This window comes from Hippocampus comes, unplaced genomic scaffold, assembly GCF_001891065.2.
Source record: "Hippocampus comes isolate QL1 unplaced genomic scaffold, H_comes_QL1_v1.1 scaffold256, whole genome shotgun sequence".
Lineage (NCBI taxonomy): Eukaryota > Metazoa > Chordata > Actinopteri > Syngnathiformes > Syngnathidae > Hippocampus > Hippocampus comes.
Genome location: NW_017806249.1, coordinates 101581 through 117901, shown reverse-complemented (window position 1 = coordinate 117901; position 16321 = coordinate 101581). Strand labels below are relative to the sequence as shown.

General features: G+C 43.5%; 1 protein-coding gene across 1 annotated transcript in view; it reads right to left on the bottom strand.

Annotated features, from left to right (window-relative positions):
- nlgn4xa (neuroligin 4 X-linked a) overlaps nt 1-15422 on the bottom strand; it is a 60580-nt gene extending 45158 nt beyond the window's left edge. The window contains exons 1-2 of the mRNA XM_019857457.1: nt 15094-15422; nt 5836-6508 (exon numbers count right to left, since the gene is read on the bottom strand). Coding sequence (XP_019713016.1) covers nt 5836-6280 — 445 coding nt within the window. The 5' untranslated portion in view covers nt 6281-6508; nt 15094-15422. The remainder of the gene's footprint in view (nt 1-5835; nt 6509-15093) is intronic.
- Between the last annotated feature and the right edge of the window lie 899 nt (nt 15423-16321).

Below are 16321 nucleotides of genomic sequence, written 5' to 3'. Positions count from 1 at the left end.
GGAGCAAGGAGGCTCACTTGACATTCTGATATTTTCTATTACACGGACCCGGCACACCTGACAATTTGGTGACCGAACGTAGACTACAATTTAGACTAGCTAAAAGCAGGTCTAAGTTCTGGCACAGGTGGTTCAATGCGATTTCGTTGGATTCGATCGAGGTGTGGGCAGACAAATTCTGAGCTCTGATGATGTGTCATTCATCAATATGAGGACAGTATGGGATTATCCCTTTGAATGATGGTAAAAATCAATTCCATGAGCGAACAGCGGGGTTGCCACCACGGACGTTCCAATACAATGGCGCACAGCTACCTGCGGCCATCTTGGAAAATAACCAAAAGAAAGACAACTCCACCCATCTTTAAAAATAAATAAATGACGTTGGTCATCTTCAACCTACGGCGGAGGAGGAGTTTCGCGCTCAGCAGTCTGCAGAGCGTCCTTGCTCAAAATATGCAGTGAGCATTGTCTCTGCAGACCAATCTACGTATTAAACAAAAAAAAAAAAGGAATCAAATTTGAACAACTGCCCGTTCTAATGTGATTCAGAAATGTCAGGGTTTTTGTTTTTTTTTCTGGGCACTTGCCCATCTCCCTTCTGTCGAGGGTGACCTTTTCACTAAAACCTCTTCTATTGCTCCCAGAACAATGCAATAAAGATACCTCTGAAATTTGTGTTATCATCATGCACGGTGGAGCCAGGTTAGAAAATGAGGATTTTGTTTTTGTTCATTCGAGAATGCAAAATAACATGCTCATTCGTTTGAGTCGACACGTAGCAAGATCGGGTCGAATGTATGTTCTTTACTTGAAGTTAAAGCGTGGGGAAAAAAACAAAAAACAAACCAACACTGAGTATAGGAAGGAGTTTTACTGACTTGCAATGGAGTTAGACTTTTATTTGGCTGGGCAAGAACATAAAATAAAAATACCTTGATCATTACCACCATCATTACTGTTGAAATCTGCCCCTTTTCTGTGATAGTTCGCGCCTAGTGTTGAGGAGAAACATAAAAGGATAAAAAAAAAAAATGCAAGAAGATGTCTGTAATTTTCAATAACGTAGCTGTGATGTTATTTGACTGCGCAATTGCATTTGTGACACTTCGCACTCAAACTGTATTTCAGTTTGCCGCGCCGTGCCTTGGAGAGAGCAGCCGAGTGCAGAGGAGGGGAAGTCAGATTCATTTTTTTCCCCCTTGCTTTGTTGAATGCAAAACAAATGAGAAAACAACTTTTGTCACCGCACTTGTTTGATTTCTCCAGTGGTTAAAGATTGCAACTGTGGTAGCAACACACAGAGGCAGCTTTTTTAGAAGGGCAATCAACACTGATTGACCTTCTAAAAAAAGACCCCAAAAGGCCTGTCGGTGCTCATGTTTACATGGGCAGAATTATTCCAATATTAACAGGAATTGCTATTATGAATTCCTGGGGAAAATAGAGAAAGAAGTAAGTGGTTTATGTCCATGTCTCAAAATTCACCACATACTTGGCTAATCAATGAGTGGCCCGGGCTGGTTGGCTCCTTAGCTAGATCTGAATGAATTCTTCTGATTGTGTCATGTCCTGTGTTTGTTGTGTTCCAGCTCCGGCTAGAGTGGAGGGCGTTTCCCTCCAGCAGGCGCACCTGTTCCTTGTTCTCAATCAACGCCTTGACCAGATTTTTTAAGGGCTGCTAAATTGTCTCCTCTCTGTCGGATTATTGACCTTGCTCGCTGCACTGACTCAAGCGTTATTTTTCAAGCGTTATTTTCTAGACCCTCTCGCTCAGATTGCTCGTCGCTTTTGTCCGTCGAGATTCCAGTTTTGTGAGTATTTTTGTTTTTGAGTTTTTGCTGATTTTTGAACTCTTGCGATTTCATTTTGTGTATTTTGGCGGGGTTGCTGTTACTTTCCTTTTTGCAAACGCTTTCTGGTCATGTTTCATTCATTTTACTGTTTTTTTTTGGTCACCAGCAATTTCTGTTTGTACTTTGTTGGACCTTCATGGGGAAAATAGAGAAAGAAGTAAGTGGTTTATGTCCATGTCTCAAAATTCACCACATACTTGGCTAATCAATGAGTGGCCCGGGCTGGTTGGCTCCTTAGCTAGATCTGAATGAATTCTTCTGATTGTGTCATGTCCTGTGTTTGTTGTGTTCCAGCTCCGGCTAGAGTGGAGGGCGTTTCCCTCCAGCAGGCGCACCTGTTCCTTGTTCTCAATCAACGCCTTGACCAGATTTTTTAAGGGCTGCTAAATTGTCTCCTCTCTGTCGGATTATTGACCTTGCTCGCTGCACTGACTCAAGCGTTATTTTCTAGACCCTCTCGCTCAGATTGCTCGTCGCTTTTGTCCGTTAAGGTTTCCAGTTTTGTGAGTATTTTTGTTATTGAGATTTTTGCTGATTTTTGAACTCTTGCGTTTCATTTTGTGTATTTTGGAGGGGGGGGCGGGGGTTGCTGTTACCTTTCCTTTTTGCAAACGCTTTCTGTTTATGTTTCATTCATTTTACTGTTTTTTTTTGGTCACCAGCAATTTCTGTTTGTACTTTGTTGGACCTTCATTTTTTTTTTTCCTGAAACAAATATTTTTCTACGGATTTTATTCATGTCTACGTTTGTGGGATTCCATCACCGTTCAGTTCGTCCACGAACTGTGTCAGATTCCTGTAAGATTTTAAATTGTCCCTTTGCTACACAGGTATCAGGATCTGGTCCTCGAGGTCACTATCCTGCATGTTTCAGAGGTTTCGATAATCAGGATCATGATCAGGTTCTCACCAGCAATTTCTGTTTGTACTTTGTTGGACCTTTGTTTTTTTTTTTCCCTGAAACAAATATTTTTGCTACGGATTTTATTCGTGTCTACATTTGTGGGATTCCATCACCGTTCAGTTCATCCACGAAGTGTGTCAGATTCCTGTCAGATTTTAAATTGTCCATTTGCTACACCGGTATCAGGATCTGGTCCTCGCGGTCACTATCCTGCATGTTTCAGAGGTTTCGTTAATCAGAAACATGATCAGGCTTCTGCAGAGCTTGCTGGTGAGCTGTTCATTTGAACCAAGTGTGTTGGAGGAGGGAAACATGCAGGATAGGAGCACACGAGGACCGGAGTTCGACACCTGTGATTTAGTACTGCGGTCATTTTATGGCCCGGCACTAACTATCATCACAACAGAGTCAGTCACCAGACATATTCAAAGGTACACTCGGCTGGTACCCGCATTGACCCTATTTTCACGTCAGTATGATTCTTGTGGTCCACTACATCCCAAAGCCATTCCAGCAGAGAGGATGATTTTTAGAACAGAGAACATGATGGCCATATATAGCAATGATTATCAATAAAAGGGTAACTTGTAAGAAATGCAAGCCCTGGTAGAAATTGAACATATCATTTGGCAAATGGTGTAATTGCCATGAGTTTGGGAATGAACCTTTAAATGCAAAACGTAACCTGGACCCACTGACATACACACACCAAAAAAAAACAAAAAAACTGTTGCTTCAAGTGGCGGTTATCTCAAAAGAAAAGTCATGAGCATAACAGCAACGCTTTATCTCACACAAAGTGGCCATTTGCTCGCCTGGGGATCCCGTGGCGTTTTATCTTCACTCCGTAAAGGGTAAGAAGGTTGGTTATTTTGATAGAAGAAACAGTTTGCCTCAACACCTGGAAGAAAATGTCTTTTGGTTCAGGAGATTTCTTTCACTAAATCCCGAGTCGGGCCAGAACCTGAGGCTGTTTGTCAAGCGGCAAGCTGGAGCAAAATTGTGTGAAGACTCTTTAACACTGCATCCGGGCCATCCGTTTTCTGTACGGCTTCTCTTCGCGAGGGTCACGGTCAGCCTGAACTCGTCGCTGACCAATCACGTGCCGCGTATAAACAAACAATGGAGAGCAAGGGCTGTCAAACTCATTTTGGTGGTGGGCCACTTTGAAGTTAAGACGTCCCTCAAAGGGCAGGTATGACGGTGAAAGGAAATGAATGTTTAATCGTCTCATAGAATTATTACATATACCTGTACCCAGCAAATTGATGGATGACTCGTTTGGAAATCAGAAGTCAAGGATAATAATTTGTTGAATAAGTGTTCAAATGATGCAAAAAAGGGTACCCGTATTTTCCGCACCATAAGGCTCTTCGGAGTATAAGGCGCACCTTTAATGAACGGCCCATTTTAAAACGGTTTTCATAGATAGGGCGCACCACGTTATAAGGTGCATAGAATAGAAGCTACACAATACATCTTTATTTATATAGAGCCGTGGCTGCGGTTGCGTTATGCATCCGCTAGATGAAGCAACACTAAATGGAATACAATACAATACAGCTTCTTTATATAGAGCCTTCACAACTGCTGCAGCTGCAGCAAAGCGTATTATTGTTTAATGCGCATGTGCTTTGTTGGATATGAGTCATTTGAAATGTAATTAGACAGATGTAGGCACTTCATCAGAATTGGGCACTTTGGAACTGCATTGTAAATCCAGCCTAAAACGTCACTTCCGCGTGTTTTACTTTTTTCTCGAGCGCTTGCTTTTTTTTTTTTTTTTTTGCCTTTTCGCGCAACAGGCCGTGACAGCAGCTATTTCTCTTCAGTGGACATTTGTTTTCAACTCTCCACTCGTATCAAGAATATATGTCACTGAAGCTGTCAATCCATGTGAGAAGATGCGATCGGCGAACTCCTTCCCTGATCCTTGACTGACAGGCTATTACAAAAGGCCAAATCGCCGTGCGGAGCGGGGTAAATAAAAGATGATGGGAAGCGAAGGGAGCACTTACTGTATGTATGGCCTGTCAATCCCCGCTGATCTTCAAACATTGATTTGCCCATCTCCCTGCCACAATGTTGAGGCAACAGTTGCAAACTATTTGACACAATTATTGATCTGTACGTTTGGATTTCGAGAACTGTTTATCGTCACAACCAGACAGGCTTCCCTCTTGCAAACTGTCTTCCCAGAACTGCCTGCTCCCCGACTTCCACCCACACGTGGTTACGTAACATTGTGGCTACGTAAGTTAACAAAGGAATTATTCCAACGAGAGAACTAACAATCCAGGGTCATACGCGAAAAGAATGTTGAAACAGACAAAGTGGATGACAATGAAGTTAGGGTGCAGTTGCTTGTGGAGGAGTTGTTAAATTAGTCGTTGCAAGCCCCCCCTCCCCCCGCCCCCAAAATTCAGACAAAAATGTTTCCTAAAGCATAAAAATGCATCAAAATATGTTACAAATACATGTTACAATTAAATCATTGCACGATTAAATGAGAGTTGTGCATAATGTAAAGAATAGAGCAAAGAATAAAAATGATGGTCATTTAACTTTTAACTGCGTCCTCATCGTCATGTTCTCTCTCTCAAAAGTATTTTTTGCCTCGCGTTTGGAAAGAACTGATCCAAGGATGTTTTTCTTTTAATAATCCTTCGAAAATGTCCTAGGCAAACATCAGCGTCGTGAGCGATCGCCCGACTGGTGAACACTTTTTCTGGGTGATTCGCATTTACGTAAAACCATCGGAACACCTCCCGGGCAATGACGAGGACGCTGTATCAACACCTAACTATCTATCTATGCATACAGTAGAAGTCCCTCTTAGCCAATGGGATGCCAGGATGATGCTCGGTAATAACCAATGGCAGAGCAGGTCTAAGTATGTTGCGTTCAGGAAACTTGGAGCTGAGAGTAACAGGACAGACTGTATTTTTACCTTTCGTATCTTGAAATTTCTTTCGAAGAGACGTTTGTAAGTAGAGGTACCGCTGTACTTAACGCATGCAAGCATTAATGGACCATCCACCCCTCCCAAAAAAAAAAAAAAAATCTTGCACTTACCATCCTCAGTGGGCACGTAGACGTTTAGGTAAAGGCAGTCTTCGCTCTGCTCTTGCACATAGGTTACGAGTGTATCCAAGTTGGCCGTGAACCACACAGGGAGCATATCATTGTGTAGGAAGCGATCTTCCAAAAACTGCGGACAAATGGCAGCAAACTGAGTGGCATTCCTGATGCCCGGCCAGGACATGGGGGGCTCCGGTGCCTGAAATCGCCGTTCCCCTGTTGGGGCCAATGCATACGGGATCCCCAAATACTGTTCCACCGGTCCCAGGATCTCATTGGGGAGTGTGACTTTCACTCCCCGCAACTTGCCGTAGTTGGTGGTGACCACGGGATGCTGTTGACCCTTGATTGCGAGCGCACAGATGGACATGAATCCCATCCAGAGCAGCAGGAAAGCCATGATGGAACACATCCACGAAAGGCCTCTGCAAGCAGACATGCTCCCGCTGTGATGAGCCAAATCTGGCGTCGTGAAAGTCCACCCTTGGGTTCCTCAAAGCCCCTTTGTTTCCTGTCTCTTCCTCAGGCTAAAAGCTGGGGGACAGAGACAGCGTCGTGGCAAAACAACGCGGCTTGCTCAGCATTTGCCATCCTGACTCGCTCGGATCCGAACATCCAGGAGAGAAAAAGAGCTTGGACGTCGTTGCCTTCAGCTCCAGCTCGGAGTCTGAAATAGGAGGGTAAACATGAGTGGTATCGGGTTTAGTTGGAACCATGTTAAATGCTCATTAACAAACCAACATGTACGACATACAGTATCTCTCATACTCTAGACCAGTGGTCCCCAACCCCCGGGCCACGGGCCGGTATAGGTCCGTGGGTCATTTGGTACCGGGCCGCACAGAAAGAAAAAATTACTTGATTACTTCCGTTTTATTCATTTTGGAATCTGAAAGATGTTTTATTTTGAAAAACGCACAGGATTCTCTGTTATATCCGTCTACAGTACATCACTCTTGACGCGCTTCTCAGTCACGTGATAGGTTACCGCTAAAATGAAACCGAAGAGCTGGCAAAATGAGTAAAAAAAAAACAAACGTCTTTGGAAAGTTTCTTTGGGAAGGGGAAAAGGCCCAGCCAGGAGGCAGAAGAGGAGCCGACGACTTCCATGAAAAAGAAGACGACATTTAATAGACAGTATCAGGAGTCCTACTTAAAATACGGATTTATCCACCCACCAAGCTCACTCTGCATAATAGGCGGCAATGGTGATCTGCGGTTTATCTTATTTTGAAGGCACGTTTAAATATAACCACAGCAACCAGAGAGTGTCGCAGCCAGATCGGATGTTCTTCGCGTCACAATTCATGTTTATTATTATTATGTTTAGAAAATACCACAGTTTTCACGCAGGTCATATCATATTTCTTTGTTGTATTTATCCGCCACACCTTAAAGGCCGGTCCCTGAACATATTGTCTGACATGAAACCGGTCGGTACGTGGGCCAAAAAAGGTTGGGGACCGCTGCATTCGACAATCGTTGTGATTCAATCGCAGTCACGCGAAACACTGGAACAGGTGCCCAAAAGGACACAAAAATACATCTTGACACTTTGACATCTTATCAGAGATAGATTAACCTTGTTTTCCTTGATGAAAAAATGAAGTGAAAATTCTTAACCCTTTCATGTACCTCGTAACCTGATAACATGTTAAGCTGTCCACTGTTCTAACTGCTGTCTCTGAAAGACCATTGATTTTTTTTTTTTTTTTGTTTTTTTTAAAGAAATACTTCACAGGTGATCTTCAAGGACATTGCAATAGGTAGGCAGGACATCCTACTTAACATCCGACTTCATTTCAGGACAAGCCAGGAGATTTTCAAACGTGATCCGAATCTGATGACTGCCCGAGATGGAAGCCGGGGATAAACAGAGCCGTTCAGCTTGGTGAGTCATTCCGGGTCTGACATCAGATCAACATCAGTCACCACAACTGTCCTTGCCTAATCGAAACAATTACTTTGAATCTACAAGAAGTGGCACGATGCCTTTTCCGAAGCGTGCCAGAAGCCCTCCTAAAAATATGCAGCTGCTCTATTTTTGACAGACGCCTGGTCAATCTGTACAGGGCATACTAATCGTGTGCGGGTGGGTGAAAGTATCTGGGGTATTTTTTTTCTTCCCCTTAACGAAAACCCTGCAGACCATTAATGGGCAGACAAAACGCTCCGCTTCTGAAAGCCTCCCGGTGGGATTTAAAGCTGTGTGCAGGCAAGAACAAAGCAACAGCATCATCAGGAGCTAAAGGGTTCAACATGCTTGAACTCAGTTTGATCAAATATCATGTCTGGAGATTGTCCTGAAGCTTACAAGAGGCAACTCTGTCTCCTGCAGCAATCTGGACAATATATTGGATATGAATGAATGAATTCACTTGGCCTGAGGTCCGTTCCGTTACACACCTTTTGGTGACGTGCTGTCAAACCAACACTTGAACCATTTCACGCACCCTGTAACCTGGTAACACGGTAAGCTGTCCACTGTATTAACCGCTGTCCATGAAAGGGTTAATCTTGACAGCTTCATTTTTGTTGTCATGTGTAGACCAATCTCAAAAGGCCGAATCGGCTACAGATATTCAAGTCAAACTACACAATGTAAACAACAAAAGTGTTTGTCGTCTGGCCCCGGGAGTGTAATAGGACACTTCAAGTAAGCAATTTGGAGTCGCTATGGCAAAAATTGATGTCACCTTTCTTTTTTCAAGGCAGGGAAGCAAACAAATGACTCTGAAACTGTCATTGTGACAAGACATTGTGGCTGTCAACACAGCAAGCGCACATTTAGAGAGGAAAAAGACACCAGGATGCATCACGGGTAATGTCATGCTACGTACAGGTTTGAGTATGAGAGATGAGTGTTCTTTTTTTTTTTCCCTCCCTTCGGCATATTTACAGCAGGAGATTATTTGCTTGAAGCAGTTTGGATACAGCCACGGGGTTTCCATCATTTGCCACTGATTTGAGTGCTTGCAAATGTAATGATTATTCCAACCACGATATCATGGAGGGATCGCGGCCACGTCTGCATGGTAGCAAAACAACATCAAAGGTTAAAGGAGAAATGCGGCGACACTTTCGTCAGTTGCAATTGCTGCTTATCATTCAAGCAAGATAATCGGCTTGGAAATGGGATTTTTTTTTTCTCCGTGAACCGACATTGTACAGTATTTGTGTTAATGTGGTACATAATATATTAATTGTCCTTTATGGCGAGTGACAGGGCTGAATGCGAGGCGTGCGCAGCGCCACCGCCGCCACACTCCTTCAACGAGGATGGCGTCCATTGTTCTCACTCTGACTGATTATAACAGCTAAGGCTTCTGAATATCAATGAAGGGGCGCGTTGCCATTTGCATTTCAATCACAACATGATCCAGCCTGAGGCTGCTCGGGTCTTATCTGGAAAATGTTACTGACACTTTGAACTACTGCCGCTAACAATTATTCACATTTACATGTCATGATGGACATACGAGCTATGTCAAAGAATGTTATGTAGACAGGCAACATAATACTCACAGGGATACATTCTTTATCCTCTGTGGGGAAAAAAAACGGTGAATATTACAGCAGCTGTGAAAGTCTTTTTTGTTTGCATCTGCATGACTGGATTATACTGCCCCCGGTGGCCAAGTTGGGTAGAGCAGAAGGAGCCATAATGAATTCCTGCACAAACCGTGAAGTTTTTATTTATTGCCTGTCACAACACTTGGCTCTTCTAGCACACAAAATGAAGCAAACGCCGCAGGATCTCCTTGCAGCTGGTTCAACGTCCGGCCCATATTGAAGCGGAAAACTCAGAATTAGGGTTTGAAACAGATCGTCTGTGACACTGGCATTATATTTGGGCATACCATGTTGATTGTCATATTTCCATCTAAAAAAACATGTGCTAGACAATCCGTCCCACTATTGGAGGCAACCTCTCTCCGTCAAGGAACAGTGTACACAAGCGATTCTGAACGGATGGGTCGTGACCCACTTTCGGCATGTGAATCTGCCCTCGGTGTTTAACAAACAGTGGCTCGTATAAAAATGTGTTCTGATGTTCGCAATGGCAAAATGTAATACAACCGGGGGTTTTAAAATGTGGATTTTTGTTTACGCGAAGGCTAAAAAGGGTGAGACACACTTGTCTGGGAAATATCAGGTGTTTTGGGTTTTTTTAATATACATTGTCATAATATTGTAGACTGTTTTTTTTCCTCGAAGCACTTCTGTTACGTTCTTCCAGGGTTGTCATTTCAGGCTTAATTCAGACACACAGTAGGCTGTAAGTATTCTGTTATTTTGTGGACACTTTATATTTACCGTATTTTCCGCACGATAAGGTTCACCTAAAAGCATTCCATTTATCCAAAAAAGCCGACAGTGCGGGCTATAATCCGATGCGCCTTATACAGTATATGGTGTTACAGTCTCTTTATATTGCCTGTTAGTGTTCGATGCCATCTAATGGTGATTATTAGCGGGAACCAATTGTAACCTAACAGGGTTCTGACCGGCACCAATTGACATGTGCATTCGCCAACACACACTCAAACAGGCAACTACTTTTCGAGCTCTGCTCAGCCATTATGAAACGAAAATAATACCAAAAGCATAGTTAACTACTGACTAAACGAAGGAGGAAGGCGACAAGCATAAGCTCTGAGGATATTTAGCCCCTTGTGGATGTGAGCCCAGAAGGTCTGTGTGCTTTTTTTGTTGAATCAATTGTCTTCATAACTTTTGTGTTTCATTTATTGTTTTGTAATGCCATTTGTATGTATATGTCCGTGTTTATGACCAGTTCTCATAGCTTTGTTCCAGCTGCAGCGGTTGTGAAGGCTCTATATCAATAAAGCTGTATCGTATTGTATTCCCTTTTGCGTAGCTCCAACTAGTGGATGCAGAGCACAACCGCTGCCAATATTGTAGCTTTTATTTTATGCGCCTTATAAGGCGGTGCGCTCTATGTATGAAAACAGTTTTAAAACAGGTCATTCATTGAAGGTGCGTTTTATAATCCGAAGACCCTTATAGTGCGGAAAATACGGTAAATATATTGTGAGGGAAACGGTCTATATGAAAATGGCGGAAGCTCACGTCAAGATTGGAGCGACTCGATCCCTTGCAAAAATGGCATACAGCAATGCTCATTTGAGCCACCCACGGTTTTCATTGAAGGTGGGCCTTATCACCCAAAGCGCCTTTAGGTGCAGAAAATACGGTAATTTCGCTTGCCTCTCAGCGCCTTAATCAGGTGCTCTGAAATGAACTCTGAGTGGAGTTATGTGTTATTTGTGTTTAAAAAAAAATGACAAATGCTAATTTTGAAAAATACATTAGCTTGGTTTGACTTTTGTAATAATGGGTCAGGACCGAGCAAGCATGGGAAAGTTTGGTTGAAAAGTCCTGCTGTACGCGACCTCAAAAAGGTACAGCTACATTGTACTCCGAGGTTGGGCTAGACTGCTTGGCATTGATTTCACTTCTTCGGTGCAATCATTTCAGTGACTTGAACATTTTTTTTTAAAAACATGCGGAGTTACAGTACTCTCTTGAGACAAGCTGTTAAGTGTTTATCTAGAAATGTTGAGCTGGTAATGAACAGTTTATTTTTACGACACTTTCGGTTTGGTATTGTCTTGACTAATAAAAAAAGAACGCGTGCATATGTGGATACAAGATGCATTCAAGTGAATGAATGCTTCCTTGTTTGAAGTACTAAGACCAGCTGGTGTGTGCAACACTTGTTGTTCCTGACTAAGCGATACGAAGCCAAGGAAGCGTGCTTTGCTGCTGGACAAAACATAGCTGTTGCGTTGGTTGATATTCCTGCCAATATTTCTTTGCAAATGTTTCACAGAAATTGACTTTGGTTTCCATCACGAGGTACAATCACATCTTGCTGCGATGGGCCCCATTTCAAATTTATGTCTGAATCTACGCCATGTGAAATGACTGCCTTGACATTTTGTTTATTTATGGGTTTTTTTTTTTTAATGCATACGCCAGTGACTAAAATTGCTTATCCAATCCACAGCTGTGCTCGTTTGAAGAGATTTAAATAAACCGCTTCGGAAGTCACACCAGGTTAACTTGGATTTCGTCACAAACCGAGATTGTCCAATTTTCTTTTATGCCCCTTTTATTTGTTTCAACTTTTGCATTTTATTTTGCTGTATTCTGATCATTTGATCAGTGCTCGTATACTTTCTATGATTCTGTTTTGGTACAGCGCTTTGAGGTCATACATCTAAATACAAACATCATGTTCAATATGATGAGCCTTCCGCTCATACTTTCTGGAGTCTTTGTAAGAATGCTTCTTTGATTTGCTATGACAAGAATATCACTCAGCATGCACCACAATGCGCACTTTGCTCAAAGGAACAAAAATAAATAAATAACACACACAATCACAAATGAGAGGACAGATGCACCGTGTATGGGTCAACTGATTTGTTGTTCTTTTTAAAATTACATGTTGTAGCCAGGAAGATGGAAGACCGATGATTAAAAAAAAAAAAAAAGCTCTGTAATCTTGAAAGTCTGTCACATGCAATCACAATCACAAAGCTACTAAAGAGGAGGAGACATTTCACGACATCCTTTTTTGCCCTTTAGTTCTGAGTTAGAACCCGCCTTAAAATACTGCTCAGAAATCATTTTTTCTCCAAGCACACAAGCACCTGAGCATATCACCCATTCTCAAATACACCGGAACTTCCACGAGGAGAAAAGTGATGCGGATTCTAAGGGACCGTGACTGAGAGGGGCACTTTCTAGGAAATGGCACTTTAATTTTGTGGCATTGATACGGTGGGGACCAAAGTCATCTTTCACAGGGACCCATAACCCTGCGTGAAAATAAATACATATTCTAAATATGGTACACCACAGGGAAGAGAGTTGTGAACAAACCCAACTAATTTCAAGAGTAAAGAAAAAAAAAATCCAAATCAGCCCATTCTCTCTGCTCCCAAACTCCGTGGGCATGTCCGTATGTGCTGAAGCCACACTCTGATCAACTGTCAATCAACACCTTTGTCATACCTTCACATCCTAACAAGTGTGAGCCATGAAAAAAATATGTATATATAAAAACCCTTTTGTTGCTGGAATATATCCCACCGGGGTGTCATTTCACTGCAACAATGAGGCACTCACTCTCAAGAACGCTTGTCCGCACTTGTGACGAAAAACAGGGCCCTCTAACGCTGCCAAGTATGTTTTTAGCAATTCTCTTCAAATAAACAAAATGTCAAAATCCTGAATTGAGAAAGAAACGTTTGGACCCAGTTCTTCAAAGGTCCTTTGAACGGATTTTAGATCATGATTTGGATCGATTCTTGAACAATGATTGTTCAAAACCACAAACGATTTCTGACATCAGATTAGATCACATAATCCAATCTAGGTTTCAATTCGATTTTATAACATTGATCCGAAATGAGGGTTATTCTGATGCCAGTAGTTGGGGGGGCAGGGGTGGGGGGGTTTCCAGGGTGGATTTCAGGAACAAAATGTCATTGAAATGAAATTCTAACCGATCAAGTTATTTTTGAGTTCTTCACTGATATTTCTATTCAGTTGATTTCTAAATCATCGAGGCAAAATTATAGTGAACCCAAAATCCATATACTGCTTAACTGTCGGCTATTATTAAAAAAAATAAATGTTAGGAAGAGGTGAACCTGCGGGTGCCCACCGTAATTGACACGACAGACCATTAAAGCAGACATAAAAACTACACATTGGACAGGCACAGTATAATTACATTTTATTTTAGGCTTGGAATGAGCTACAGAGACATTCTTAAAATCCTGACATTGCAAAGAATTATTCTTCCCAAGGGGCTTTTATATAGTGCGACTCTAAAAAGTCAGGTGACCAACAAAAGTCCCACCTCAAGGACATCATCGTGCAGTTCTGAGCAAAGACGTGCTCAATTTGCTAAGCCAGATGTCCAAGTTGTTCTCTGGAATGATTAAACCAACAAATGGGTATTTTGTGCACATCATATGTGTGTGTGCGCGCGCGTGTGTGTGTGTGTGTGTGTGTGTGTGTGTGTGTGTGTGTGTGTGTGTGTGTGTGTGTGTGTGTGCGTGTGTGTGTGTGTGTGTGTGTGTCTTTTGGATGTAATTCCTGGCCACACATTCGCATTTTGTGTGCATATCACTGCATAGATATATTGCCCCTCGCCCCCACCTCCCAAGTCGCCAAAACATCCACTACAGATGGGAAACAGTTCATTCACGCATGGGACGATGTCACTTGACTGCACAGCTCATCTGTTCAAGTCAAGCTGTGCTGATAAATGTACGTAAAATAAAATCATCACATTTCTTTTTTGGCAACTGTTGTGGCGCCCTTGAGCAAGGCTCCCCACCCAGCTCAAGAGGCGCAGCAGTCTTTGCCGCCCCTTTCCATCTCCTCGCTGGCCTGCATGGGTGTGCGTTTGATTCTGTGGTGCGCAACAGCATATATGCAGCAAAGTGGAAGAAGTTGAATCTCCCCTGAAGAAATTTGAATCACTGAATAAATGTCTGAAAAAGCGGGGGTGCGAGGCAGCGCTCCGGTTTTTGCAAAAACTTGAAACTTCAACCCCTTTAGCTGGGGTGCAGCATGGAAAATACAATATCCCCCACAATGCCCCCCCCCCCAAAAAAAATTAAAATAAAATAAAATCACCCCTCTTCTCACACACCACCATCTGGTGGTTGCTTGGCAAAAAGCGTGCGTGCAGAGGGGTGCCAGCCTGCATTTTGATTCAGGGAGGGGGGGGGGTCATAAATGTGTTTTGTCTCTAGCCTCAAATGCACCCCCCGCGCCCCCCCCCCCCGCCACACACCACCCAAAAAAAAAGTGGACGAGCTGTTGCGTTGACCCCGTTTGAACATAAAACTACGGACATCGCACCGCGTCCTGCGAGACGTCCAAAACAATCAATGTTAGGCGCCCACGTGATGAGTCTTCCTCCGCTGCACTGTCATTCAATCATCCGGCCGATGCGCCGTTTCTTGGATCATTTGAGCGCCACCTGCAACTGCGTCTCCGACCAAAGTGCACCAGCGCAGCTTAAAGCATTCGACGCAAGTGTTGCTACGTCGGCCGATTCAAAAAGGGCTCCCAAAACGAGCATACATACGCGCGTGCGGGAAATAGATCGTCATGACACGAGTCAAGAAAAGCGCAGAAAAAACGACGGCGCAGCGCGTCAAAAACGAGGCTGCGCATCCTCGACCGGAGAATTCTTACCTCAGCCCTTTTAACTCCCTTCTGCGGGTCCAGACAGACGCGCATTTAAATCCGGGTGCGCTAAAATCGATGCTGTCGAATCCAAAGTGAGAAAATGCGCGCACGCGATGCAGCACAACTCTTTGTAAATCCTGTGGCGTGCGACTTGTGCGCAGAGAAGAGAGATACACGCGTTTTTTTTTTGTTTTTTTGGATCGCGGATATGATGTTTCGGTGAGTCACTGCAGCGGCACTCGAAACTGATGGAGCCGACTGGGATGCCAGGCAGTGCATTGGCGGGACAAGATTAGCGATAAAGAAAGCAGGAGAGAGGTTTCTCTCTCTCTCTCTCTCTCTCTCTCCTCTTCTCTCTTTCTCTCCCTCTATCACACACACACACACACACACACACGCGCGCGCACACTCTGACTTTCTCTATCTCTCTTATATCACCCCCCCACGCACGACACCCCCCCCTTCTCTCGCAATTGGACAACAGAGTGAAGTTTATTAAACCTTGCCGATTGTTCATTTTACATGCACACGTAGCAGTTCGGTTGTATGTTGTTGTTCACGCATGTTTTGGTGAAGAACTAAAAATGTGTTTTTTTGGATTACAATGAATCCACTGCTGGGCAGCCCGGTGGTCCATCGGTTAGCACGTCGACCTCACGGGGGCAGAGGTACCAGGTTCAATTCCAGCTGCGGCCTCCCTGTGTGGCGTTTGCATGTTCTCCCCGGGCCTGCGTGGGTTTTTTCCGGGTACTCCGGTTTCCTCCCACATTCCAAAAACATGCATGGCAGGCTGATTGAACACTCGAAATTGTCCCGAGGTGTGAATGCGAGCGCGGATGGTTGTTTGTCTTTGTGTGCCCTGCGATTGGCTGGCAACTGGTTCAGGGTGTCCCCCGGAGACGGCTGGGATAGGCTCCAGCGACCCTTGCGAGGATAAGCGGATCGGAAGATGGATGGATGAATCCACCGCTTTGAGGAAAATGTACTCAAATTTGGTTTTACTCTCTGTTTCGACTGGGATCATATTTAGTCTTTTTCGAGTAAAAAGGACTCTACGACATTCACTGTGTACGCTGAAGACCAAATGGTGCGCTGAACATTTTTTAAGTAGACGTATTATCTACTTAAAAAAAAGGATCTGTGTTATTTCTCCAAACACTTATTTCAGTGTACTGCGCCTCAGTAAAAGGACAACGAACAAAGACATTTCCGCGCTACTTGTTATTAGTAAAGC